At 48.8% G+C, this 11,822-nt stretch overlaps 1 protein-coding gene across 3 annotated transcripts; it reads left to right on the plus strand.

Annotated features, from left to right (window-relative positions):
* The first annotated feature begins 9,465 nt into the window (after positions 1 to 9,465).
* Positions 9,466 to 11,500, plus strand: LOC123074829 (cysteine-rich repeat secretory protein 38). 3 transcript variants are annotated; one of them, XM_044497568.1, is made up of 3 exons: positions 9,466 to 10,690; positions 10,949 to 11,092; positions 11,218 to 11,500. In XM_044497568.1, the coding sequence occupies exons 1-3, from the start codon at positions 9,850 to 9,852 to the stop codon at positions 11,250 to 11,252; spliced, it is 1,020 nt and encodes a 339-aa protein (XP_044353503.1). In that variant the 5' UTR covers positions 9,466 to 9,849; the 3' UTR covers positions 11,253 to 11,500. The 3 variants fall into 3 exon arrangements, with proteins under 3 accessions (XP_044353503.1, XP_044353504.1, XP_044353505.1); XM_044497569.1 differs by having other exon boundaries at positions 10,949 to 11,068; positions 11,215 to 11,500; XM_044497570.1 differs by having other exon boundaries at positions 10,949 to 11,068.
* The last annotated feature ends 322 nt before the right edge of the window (positions 11,501 to 11,822 follow it).

The following is an 11,822-nucleotide window of genomic DNA, read 5'->3' on the forward strand; positions in this document are numbered from 1 at the left end:
TTTAGTTGCCAGGGTAAACATGGATGCTTATTGTCCCAAAATTCGAAAGAAGCGGCAAAATGTCCACTCCCACGTCGGCTGCCCGAAGCTAAGTGTTTGGAAGATGGAAATTACTGTCTACCCATTACACGACAATCCATCGGCCCGATTTCCACTGCTCTAAATATAGGTAGGATAGTAACTTCAATAAGACGTGACACGACCGCCTCTGAGCCCATTCCGACACGGTGGGCGCCAAACATGGGCGGCAAAACACATTTGATTCAAGCCCGTCCGGAAGACCTGTGTTTCTCCCTCCATTTCCCCATTCATACACGGTGGGCGGCAAAACAAACTCGACTCGGCCAAAATTGATGTAGGCAAATATTTTCAATAGGGGCAGGTTTGTAACTTCACTCAGACGTGACACAACCGCCCTACCTGTCAGCCCCGTTCATACACCGTGGGCGCCAACCATGGGCGCCAACCACCCTCTCCTCGCCCGAAATCGCTCTGGGCAAATATTGGCGAGATGCGAGATTACCGTCGTATCCCCAACCGACGAGAAGTCCAAATTTTAAACGGGGGCTAAGTTCTTAACTTTCCCATATTTTAGACAAGCGCGTCCCAAAAACATGGTTCCCCGTACCTCTCCCTCCATTTTCCCATTCATACACCGTCCGCGCTAGAACACCATCCCCACACCAGCCTCCGTCCGCCACCCCATCCATCGCTGCCGTCCTCCAACACATCCATCGCCGCCGTCCTCCACCACATCCATCGCTACCATCCTCCACCATGCCGGAGCGCCTACCAGGACCGCGTCGTCCACTGCTAGAGATGGACGTTTCTCATCCACGGCGACGGACCAAGAGCCTTGCATCACGTCCTCTCACTTCATCGGCGCCGTCGTCCTCTTTGACGGGGCCGCTCACACGACCTTCTCTTCCACCACAACGGGACTTATCCATCAATGCACCCGTCTACCGTCGCAGATCTGCTTCAACGCCACCGACAGCCATCGCACCCCCGGTGCCTACACGGCGCTGCAAGAGAGGTGGTACTTCATATCTCCTCAACTTTTTGATCTCAGCCAGAAAATAGATCTTAACTTGGTTACTCTACTTTCTTTTCAGCTCTTAGAATTTAATTCTTAGTTCGAAGCAAACAATGGCTGCTAAATATCATTTCTCCGGTTTCCCCCTTTTATGATCATTATACGATCAGAATACGTGCTTCGTGTCATTATAGCACTGCTCGACCCATCAAGCTAAACAAGCTTAGTTGTTCAAATACGAATCTGATATTATTAAAACAGATTCGTTTAATTGGTCAGCTAAATGTTCCTAAATTAGTTTCGAAAATGCATGTTCGCCGCTCGGGTGTGTATCTCTACAGGGTGCCCACGGTGGGCCGGCCCACCCTGGGATTTTGGGTCGTCCCAGGCCCCGATTCCCCTCTGTTCTGCTGCGCGCTTCCGATCTCTACTCGCCCCAGCCGCCTGCCTCGCCGGCGACTTGCCGTCCCCGGACGACATGACTCTAGGAGGAGACACCGGACTAACAGGAGGTCAGGAGCCGCTCGCCCAACAGCGTCACCGCTGCCCGGGCGCGCCGCCGTGCCTACCTTCCCAGTCCGTTCAGGGCTCAGGCATGCAGCACCCACTAAGCCAACCCGATTTATCCTGAGATGAGTCCTCAACACTCAGCAGCCACTCCTCATCACCCATTTTCTAATTGATTCATTACTCATTAGGCAGGACTGTCATTAGGGTTTGTTGTGTGCTCAGTGCTACCTACACTTAATGGTTCAGATGTATTTCGGTAATCTTTAGTACTTGTAAAGTTCACAGGGTTTTCAAAATTCCGGCCCTAGGAACATACACTAGTCATTTTGGATTGTTGGTCATAGTGACATTGACCCAGATTACTACTGCAAGCCAGGTTTGTTGAAAATTTTACTTTCTTTCTTACTCATTCGATATAATGTCCAATTATTCACGTCGATTAGTTGCAAACAATAAGTGCTAGACAAACTTCTTGATTCAGATTTTGGACGGTCTCTTACTGAAGTTACAATTCTGCATACTTGTCCTAGTGAGCTCACAAGTAAATGATTGATTCACTACATCTATGCTTGCCTTGTCATATTTGTTGTCAATATTCTTTTAGGGTGGACCACCCTGTTTCTAAATACTGCAACCGTAGACATGAGTGAATAGTATTTCTCTATGTGATCTCTTCCATCATGTGTGGGCAACGAACACTGCATTGTATAGAAAGAAAGTGTCATTTCCAGCTTTTACATAGGCTTCGATCTTTTACAGGGAATACAATCAGCCTACTTGCTTTGTGTCGCACTACCAACACTCCACCCTTGAAGTTAAACATTATGCCACTCATAATTCCTTCGTTTATTTGTTCAAATACGAATTTCATATAATTCTAATGTTCCTACTTCAGTTTTGAAATGTGTGTCTGCCTGTTATAGAGACATAAGGGGTTTGTATTTCTGTGCGTGGTCTGGTCAGCACGGTTGGGGGTGAACTTTGCATATGCAGGGGTTTATAGGGAGACACTCTTCGAGTTGAATCCGCAATGCATTCCATAGATAATCTGACTACTTTTTATGTTTTCATGAATCTCAGAGTCTGAACAGCATCATAATGATTATGAGCTTGCACGCATGAAAAGAATAAAGCAGAACAATGCCACGGCTGTCAAACTTGGCATTAAGGGACTGAAATCAAGTCTGGATGCAATGCAATGCAAACGCTCTCCACCTACAGGTTCATGCTCAGAATATGATCCTAACAGTGATTCTGAGCTAGAGGGAGACCTAAGTCAATGTAGCTCCCTAGTGGAGGAGTCAGAGGAATATGCCCTATCTTATTCACCCATCAAGGTGCTTGCTCTAACTTTCCAAGGTTATATTTGTCGCACATATCTTGCAACTGATGCTTTGCATTGCTTCTACTTTGTTGAACTGCCATTAGCTTAGTTTACACATCATGTATGTGAATACGGCATGCCTATCCATTTTCAGTACATATTCCATCTGTCATCATACCATATTTATCCATTCAAATGTTGTTCTTGTGTATCAGACGTTCAAAAGGAAGAGGGCGATTGCTGATCGTGGAGGAGCGCAAGCAAAGTATTTGGAAAAGGTTGTGGCACCTGATAAATCAAATAGCCCATTAGGTGTAGTTGCAATATCACCTGACCCACAAAACACCCCAACTCTAGCAGACTCTAGCCCTACTACACTGGTCATTTCTGATGCCCCAACTCAGCAGACCCCAACTGCAGCAAACATTATGATTATGCCAGTTGACATAGCACCAGCTCTACGACGCAAAACCCCCATTCCAGCAAAGAGTACACCAAATCCAGTTGCCAAATCCCTTTTCACACCAGAGAGAGCCCCAATTGCAGCAAATAGGACCCATGTTCCATTTCTTCCCAGTTTAGAAGACAAAGCTTATATTGTTGTCAGGAAATTTGTGCGCATCTTTCCTTCATGGAAAGATTATACCGCAGACACAGAACAATTTCCAGTCTTCCTCCGCAACTTACGCGTAAGTAATGTACTAATGTTATTCATCGTCATTACTGCATATGTTTCTGCTGACAGAAGACACAAGATTTCATTCTTTTAAATAGGCGAGGCCAAACTAGATTGTGAAGACGAGCAAGGGTTGGTTGCGCTTTTCAAGCACTCATTGATGAAGTATCGTTCCTATCTAAGGCAAGCGCACTTCGATGGCAAGCCTCTAAACGAAATTTCTGTAAAGTCTCTGGTGCTACATTTATCTGACGGTGACTGGAATAATCTTGTTACACATTGGTCTCGGCTGCAGCGTAAGGTACTATCTATGATATCACATCACAATTTGAACTACATTTCTGCATTTGCCTTAACGTCTCACTTGTACGAAAACTGTTAGCAGGAGAACATTCGTTCTCAAGGGACCACAGAATCTCGCAACTATACTGCACACTGCATTGCTCTTGTGAGTACCTCTTGCCCTGTATGACCATACTTACTTTCATAGCTGTTTGATTATGTAGCATCACTGCACATGTTAGCCTCTTTATCGTCCATTTGGTGGACATTATAAGATCCGTATGGACTCTTACATAAATTTACAATCAACCCAATGCTTTTGAAGAGGTTTAGCTCTGCAGTCCTCTTGTAAGGACTGAACGTCGTCTATGACTGTACTTACATTAACAGCTACTCCCTCCATCCCATAATATAAGAACGTTTTGTACAGAACACCAGTGTTCAAAACACTCTTGTGTTATGGGAAGAGGGATTGGTTCATTGTGTAGCATTCTGCATCTTATCTCCCTCGCCCACCATTTACTAAAAAAGATCAGATCTATATTTAATATTACCAAAAAGTAGAATACACAGACAATGCCAGTGCAAAAGTGTAGCCCATTGCTCTTGTCAGTACATTTTGTCCTGTAATGCTTGTACTTCCAGGGATTGGTAGTTGATTAAGTAGCATCAATCTGCATCTTATCTTCATTATCCTCTATCCCTTCCAATTTTATCATATCTATAATTACTCTCTACAAAATGTAGAGTACAGGCAATGCTTATGAAGAAGATTCTGTGCTGAAATTCTTGAGTTATCCTTCCCTTGACATGGAGAAGGGCATTATAAAGCCGGTGTTAACTGTTAATGTAAGTCAGTCCTTCTAAAGCCTTTATCCTCAACTGTTGTTTAATTTGCTCATACTCCCTATCGTTTACTGCTGTTTAGTTTGCTGTTTCTACCAAAATGCATGTTCGCAAGAACCGTAAGTTCTAAGTTTTACTTGTAAAACCAAATTCCTTATTCATACCATGCACATTACTCAATACTCCCTATATGTATGCTTGTTTTTGTGGATCTATAATCCAGTGTGTGGTGAAGCAGCCCACGTTTGCACCTTGTCATCTCCTGTTTTATCTTACTAATGTGGCTGATGATATGAACAACATGCCATGCACATTAACCAAAATAGATACAATGATTTTCTTTGCCCTTCATCTATGCTTGTTATGTTGACATGGTAATCCAGTAGTGTGGTGAAGCTCCCCGCATTATGAACAATGCCAAATTATGCTATTGATATTTTGAACTTACTCTTTATTTTCTAATTTGAAATTGGATGGAATTGACAGCACAGTTATCATATTTGTTTATACATGTGCAAAACCTGTCATCTCTCTGCTTTGTTTCAGGGTGATATGCCTAATGGCATGCACAAGTCTGCTGAAGGTTGTGCGACAAACCCAACATATATTGCAACAAAGAAGGCAAAACATCTTGAAGATAGCGAGACAACCCCAAAGTCTTGTCTTGATGCAGTGTTCAAGTTACTTGAGACTAGCAGTCAGACAAGCTCACAGAATTCGTTGTCTGAATCAGTTCGACTTCTTCAGTCCCAAGTTCTAGCAGAAAGGCATTCTGCAACTCAACTTCGACTTGAAGCCCCATCTCTAAGAAAGATTGCGGAGAACACCAATGAGAACCTCATCGCTAAATAGCTACACCTGGAAGCTATGACCGACATGCTAGGCCGGTCTCACAGCCTTGCTCAGCAGCTTGCGCAGTAGTTCCCGCGCAAGGCTAACCTTTCTTGAACTGTCTTGGAAGTGGTCTTGGTTCAGTATTATTTTGTTACGCTGCAATGGTGCCCAGTTTTTGTAATCTGCTTCTTCGTTGCGCTTTATGATCACTGGTGGCGAACTTCGATGCCCAGTGGATGTAATATACCATAAATCCTTTATTGTATAGTGTAGGTTTATTCTTAGTTACTATGCCGTAATTTCTTTATTGTATAGAGTAGGTTTGTTCTTAATTCCTACTAGGTACTGCCATCATTCGCTATCTGAAAAAAAAATCAGATGTAGTCGACCGGGCCGAAACATTTGCCTCTAACGGGCCTGGTGTTTAGCGGGCCACAATTGGGGCAGCCTGCATCATTCTTGGGCCCGAATGATTGGGGCCTTCACACTTTGCGCGAGGCCCACAACTTACACCGGCCTATATTTTAGTTGGGCCTTTTGTAGACCCAGCGCTTAGTTTGGCCCAGGTAGCGTTAGGCCATTAACAGGCTGAATATTGTACTGGGCTGTTACGGCCCAGATGAAACCATGGGCCTTTAGCAGGCCGAAATGCATATTGGGCATCAATTTTCACTAGTCGTCGACGGGCCTTCAGCAGGCTGAAATGTAAACCGGGCCTTTTTGGGCCCAGTTATATCACGGGCAGTTACCAGGCCGAAACATATCTCGGGCCTTAGTTGGCCCACTGATATCATGGGCCTTTAAGAGGCCGAAAGCTTAGTACAGACATCAACGGGCCGAATTATGCGACAGGCCTTTAACAGGCCCAAAGTCACGTTGGGCTTAACTGTTGCCACCCTTTATCATGGGCCGTTAGTGGGCCCAATGTCCCGTCGGACCATATATGGCCCATGGGCAGCACGGGCCATTCCTAGGCCGAAAGTCACACCGGGCTGAAATGGGCCCATGTCTACATCAGGCCTCTAACAGGCCGAAAGTCACTAGGCTGTAATTGGGCCCAAATATTCGGCGAACAATTAACGGGCCAGATCTGGCTTCGGGCCATAAATGGGCCCAAATATTCGGCGAACAATTAACGGGCCAGATCTGGCTTCGGGCCGTAAATGGGCCTTTATTAAGCAGGTCGTTACTGGGCTGGCCCACTAGTACCTGAGTAAGTACTACGGGCCTTTGACTGGGCCGGCCTTTTAACCTATATGGGCCTCTGTTGGGCCGTGCCACGTGTCGACGTATCATAGGCGCTTTGGGTCCAATGAGTGGATGACATCTGTCCCAACGGTGAGCCGACACGTGTTTCCTCCAGCCAATGATGATTTTACACGTGGAAAATCCCCATTGGTCGGGGCTGTTAACGGGTTATCGGATCCAAAACCGGACCCGATAGCTTAACGGCGTTCCGTTACGGTGGATGCCACGTGCCGGTCACCCTTAACGAAAGCACTTCTGTGACGCGCGATTTATCGTCATGGAAGTGGACACTTTCGTGATGATAATTTTGGTAATGTCATGGAACACTTCTATGACAGCACAGGTATGACTATCTTGATTCTGTCATAAATTTGTCATGGATGTACATGCATGACAAAAAACGCGACCTACTGTGACAAACACGTATAATCACGGAAGTGTCTTTTTTTTATAGTGTTGGTACCTGTGGGTTGCTAGTAGTGTTGATTACTCCTTGTAGTTGATGCTAGTTGGTTTATTTGGTGGAAGATCATATGTTCAGATCCTTTATGCATATTAATACCCCTCTGATTATGAACATGAATATGATTTGTGAGTAGTTACGTTTGTTCCTGAGGACATGGGAGAAGTCTTGCTATAAGTAGTCATGTGAATGTGGTATTCGTTCGATATTTTGATGAGATGAATGTTGTCTTTCCTCTAGTGGTGTTATGTGAACGTCGACTACATGACACTTCACCATTGTTTGGGTCTAGAGGAAGGCATTGGGAAGTAATAAGTAGATGATGGGTTGCTAGAGTGACAGAAGCTTAAACCCTAGTTTATGCGTTGCTTCGTAAGGGGCTGATTTGGATCTATATGTTTCATGCTATGGTTAGGTTTACCTTAATACTTCTTTTGTAGTTGCGGATGCTTGCAATATGGGTTAATCATAAGTGGGATGCTTGTCCAAGAAAGGGCAGTACCCAAGCACCGGTCCACCCACATATCAAATTATCAAAGTAACGAACGCGAATCAAATGAGCGTGATGAAAACTAGTTTGAGGATAATTCCCATGTGTCCTCGGGAGCGTTTTCCTTCATGTAAGAGTTTGTCTAGGCTTGTCCTTTGCTACAAAAAGGATTGGGCCATCTTGTTGCACCTTATTTACTTTCATTACTTGTTTCCTGTTACAAATTAACTTATCACAAAACTATCTGTTACCGATAATTTCAGTGCTTGCAGAGAATACCTTACTGAAAACCGTTTGTCATTTCCTTCTGCTCCTTGTTGGATTCGACACTCTTACTTATCAAAAGGACTAGATAGATCCCCTACACTTGTGGGTCATCATAGCGCTACGGCACGCGGTCCAAGTTGCCGCCCAGAGGTCTTCCCGCCATCGCCCTGACCCGCGTGCTGTCACTGAGTCATCCCTTCGGGCCGTAGCGCCGCGGCCCGCGGTCCACTCCGCCGTCCCCGTGCGTTGACTTCTAGTGGTATACGCCGCACTGCCTCCCTTGACGCGGGAACACCGCCGTCCACGCCGGTCTTCGTCATGCTGTTGGGTTCTTCCTCGCCTACTTCGAGCATTGCCACCGCCGCCGTCAGGCGGCCGCCGCTCTTCCTTGGCGCCACTGCCGCTCTCTCACCCGAGCCGCACCGCCCATCCACCCCCTTCGTTTTCGTCCAACACCAACTCATCGCCAGCGTCGCCATCATCTTCCCCGACCACTTCGTCTACTCCGACCACCATTGGCGACATCGGCCCCGTGCCGATTGGCGCCACAACCGTCGTCGAGTCCTTCTCTGCTGGCCCCTCCGACTTCTCCGACATGGCATACAACTCGTGCAGGTCCCCGTCTACACATGCCAGGTGCTGGCAACACCGACGTGTCCCTTCGCCCCTGGTGTGTTCCCAGGTCTGGCAAGCCTGGAGCGGCGCATCGTCAACATCGACTTCGTCTGTCTACGCATGCCCGGTGCTGGCAACACCGATGCGCGCCTTCGTCCATGATGTGTCCTCGGGCTTGGCAAACTCGGTGCGACACTTCGTCAACACCGACTTCTTCCTGGCGCACCACTACTTCGACACCACTACGCCCATGACTAACTCGGCGCCTCCTTGCGCCCGCGGCTCCACGGCGACTTCCTCGACACCGGCCACCCCGACTCGACATCGACCACGACATTCTTCGCACGGCTACCTCGTCACGGCTACGCCACCCACGCTCTCGGCTACCTAGGCAACGACACAAAGGGCTATCACCTTGCTTGAGCAACTCATCGGCTTCCTCTACAGTCCACGCGTCCGCGATGCAACACTGTCCCCGACGCTCCCGCTGCGACTGCGGGGGGATGTCAGCCCGTTGGCTGCTATTCTCTCCAGTCTGACTGTCCGCGACGCTCATGTTGTTCGCAACGCTACCGGTACGACTGTGAGGGATGTTAGAGATATATTTGGGTTACATGTATTTGGTAGTCTAGAATTTATAATCCGTCTCCTACCTTATCTCTAGGAGAGGCTTCTTACCTTCCAAGTCTGTACTCCTATATATACTCGCCCGTGAGGCTCGATGCAATATCCATCATATTCCGTCAATTCCTCGCTATTCCCTTCTAACACCAGGCTATATGTCGTTGCTTTATTAATGTTTGGCCCACCTCACTCTCATAAAGTTTTTTAGAGCTGACTGTTAATCTACAACCCTATTTATATTTTTCTCTCATTCAACTCAACATATAAATAATATTCGAATCTTTATGGCATGCTTACATCACCCTATCACATTACACTTGCTCTAAAAAGAAGACGGAAGTTGCGAGGAAGTTTCTGTGGGTAATTCGCAAAGAGCCTCCCATTTCAGTACCAACAACGCTACAGTCATCAGAGCCGATTTCAGCTATCGGTCCAGCACCTCACGAGGCGCGCAGTAGGGAGTATTGCACAGAAAAAGGAACGCCCGTAACAATTACGCAGCAGCGAGCCCGAACCCAAGCTTTTTTGGCAAATCGGTGCGGTCAGTCGTTCACTTGTTCCACTGCCTCCGATCGGCGTCCCTCCTCCACCGGCTCTGCCGCTGTCACCGCCGGCCCGCGGGGCTGCCAGGTCCATGGCGTCCGCCTGCGCGCTCACCACCATAGCCATCCTCGCCGCGATCCTCTTCTACGTCCTCCTGCTGCTCAGCCGCACCATGGAGCTGCGCTTCGCGGCCAGCTATGCCATGGTCGACTGCGCACCGCCCCCTTCCTCGGACGACGGCGCCGCTGCCTTCCGCGGCACCCTCCTGCCGCTCCTGGCCGCGCTGCCCGCAGCCGCCGCGCCGACGGGGTTCGCGTCCCTGCAGTCCGGCGGCGGCGCGTTCGCCCGCGGCCTCTGCCTGGGCGATCCCGCGCCGCAAGACTGCCTGGCGTGCCTCGCCGCGGCCGCCAAGAAGCTCGCCGGCTGCGGCGCTAGCAGGCGCGCCGGCGTCTGGAGGAGCGAGGGCTGCTTCCTGGCCTACGCCGACGGCAACACCTCCTCCGCGCACGAGGACGCGTTCCGCGACGTCATCTCCTTCGGCGAGGAGGTCTACCCCGCCGTCATCTCCGTCGACGACGGCACGCTGCCCTCCTACCCCAACTGCTTCGACACGCGGGCGCTCGTCGCGCTCGCGCAGTCCCTGGCGGGGCGCGGCGCGGCCAACTGCTCGGGGGCGCGCGTCGTCACCGACGCGGCGGCGCTCTCGAGCAACGCCACCGGGAAGAACGCGGTGAAGCTGCGGGCGCAGTGCGCGAGGGACCGCGCGGCGGCGGCGGAGTGCGCCCGGTGCCTGGGGGACTCGGCGCGGGAGGTGCGGGCGTGCGGCTGGGGCCTCGACGGCGAGCACGAGCGCGTGGCCGACGTGCTCGGCTACAACTGCTTCCTGCGGATCGAGACCTCCGTCCCACCACGGCCCGTGGCGAAATATGTCAGTGAGTAGTTCGTCCTCTTCTCAGAAGTTGATACAAGTTCTTTTTCTTCCAGCAAGCAAACGGAAAGAAATCTGATAAGAGAAAGCAAAATTTGGAATGAACGCCACCATGAATGCAATGCTTGGCATTTCATGGAACATTTAAGTAGTTAATGCCATCTGTGCGCAAGATGATCGGCATGCAGATTTGGACTCATCGAGCATGTGTGGTATGGGTTGTAAAGCAAGTTCTAATCAAGCGCGTCTCATTAATGTGCAGAGCAACCTGTGGTTTTGGCCCTGTGCGCCGCCATACTGCTCGTGCTGGTTGTAACAGCGGTGATCGCGTGCGTGAGAAAGAAGAGGGGCACCGGGAATGTGGCAGCAGCAGCAGCATCAGGTGCGTCTTCTGTCTCTCGGCTACGTACGTGTTCTCAATATTACTCTGGAGTGCATTCATGGCTGACTGTCAATTATCAGTCTGTCATTCGATTTGAATGTTGAGCACGGTCTAACCTGGGCCTCTCCGATGCAAAACGAATAAAGCAGGTCAGCAAACGAACGCTTCTCCTGCTGCAAACTGAGGGAGATGGAGTCACCGGTCACCACCACCACCACCTTTGGAGTCATACGACCACCCTGCTGATCTGTTTCGCCGCGTGCGGAGATGGAGATCGATCGTCGATGTTTTTTTTTTCTGTTTGAGATCCATGCTTTCGTAGCTAGTAGCTGAACTAGTAGTGATTGTCAACATTATATCGTCCAGGGTGATACCAACATGAACCCATGTACTGATTGTCAACTTTATGTCCTAGATCAGTTTCAGTAGCTAGCCATGTGTGTGCCTATGCGTTCCTTGAGCTGCAGGCGAGAGCAATTCTAGCGGATACCTTATATCGCCCTACTGTAAAATCAGTTTACCGGTCACCGTAAACTGTTTTTGCGGTATAAAATTGGGTGTACTGCAGAACTATACTGCAAGAAGAAAAAAAAAATCCCTCTGCTTGCTCCGGCGGCTGCTTCGGAGCTCCTCCACTTGCTCCGACGTTCCGGCAGCCTGCTCCGGCATTTAATATTTTACGGTTCACCTTAAAAATCGACTCGAAAACCACAAATATAGGGTATGTAGGTGATAATATATGGTGACCTGCAAA

Source organism: Triticum aestivum, chromosome 3D, assembly GCF_018294505.1.
Source record: "Triticum aestivum cultivar Chinese Spring chromosome 3D, IWGSC CS RefSeq v2.1, whole genome shotgun sequence".
NCBI classification, from domain to species: Eukaryota; Viridiplantae; Streptophyta; class Magnoliopsida; order Poales; family Poaceae; genus Triticum; species Triticum aestivum.

Bases quoted from the DNA above. Each gene is read 5' to 3' on its own strand.
- LOC123074829 (XM_044497568.1), top strand. From the start codon at position 9,850: ATGGCGTCCGCCTGCGCGCTCACCACCATAGCCATCCTCGCCGCGATC. The intron at 10,691-10,948 runs GTGAGTAGTTCG...ATTAATGTGCAG, and splicing joins GCCCGTGGCGAAATATGTCA to AGCAACCTGTGGTTTTGGCC. The intron at 11,093-11,217 runs GTACGTGTTCTC...CGAATAAAGCAG, and splicing joins GTCTTCTGTCTCTCGGCTAC to GTCAGCAAACGAACGCTTCT.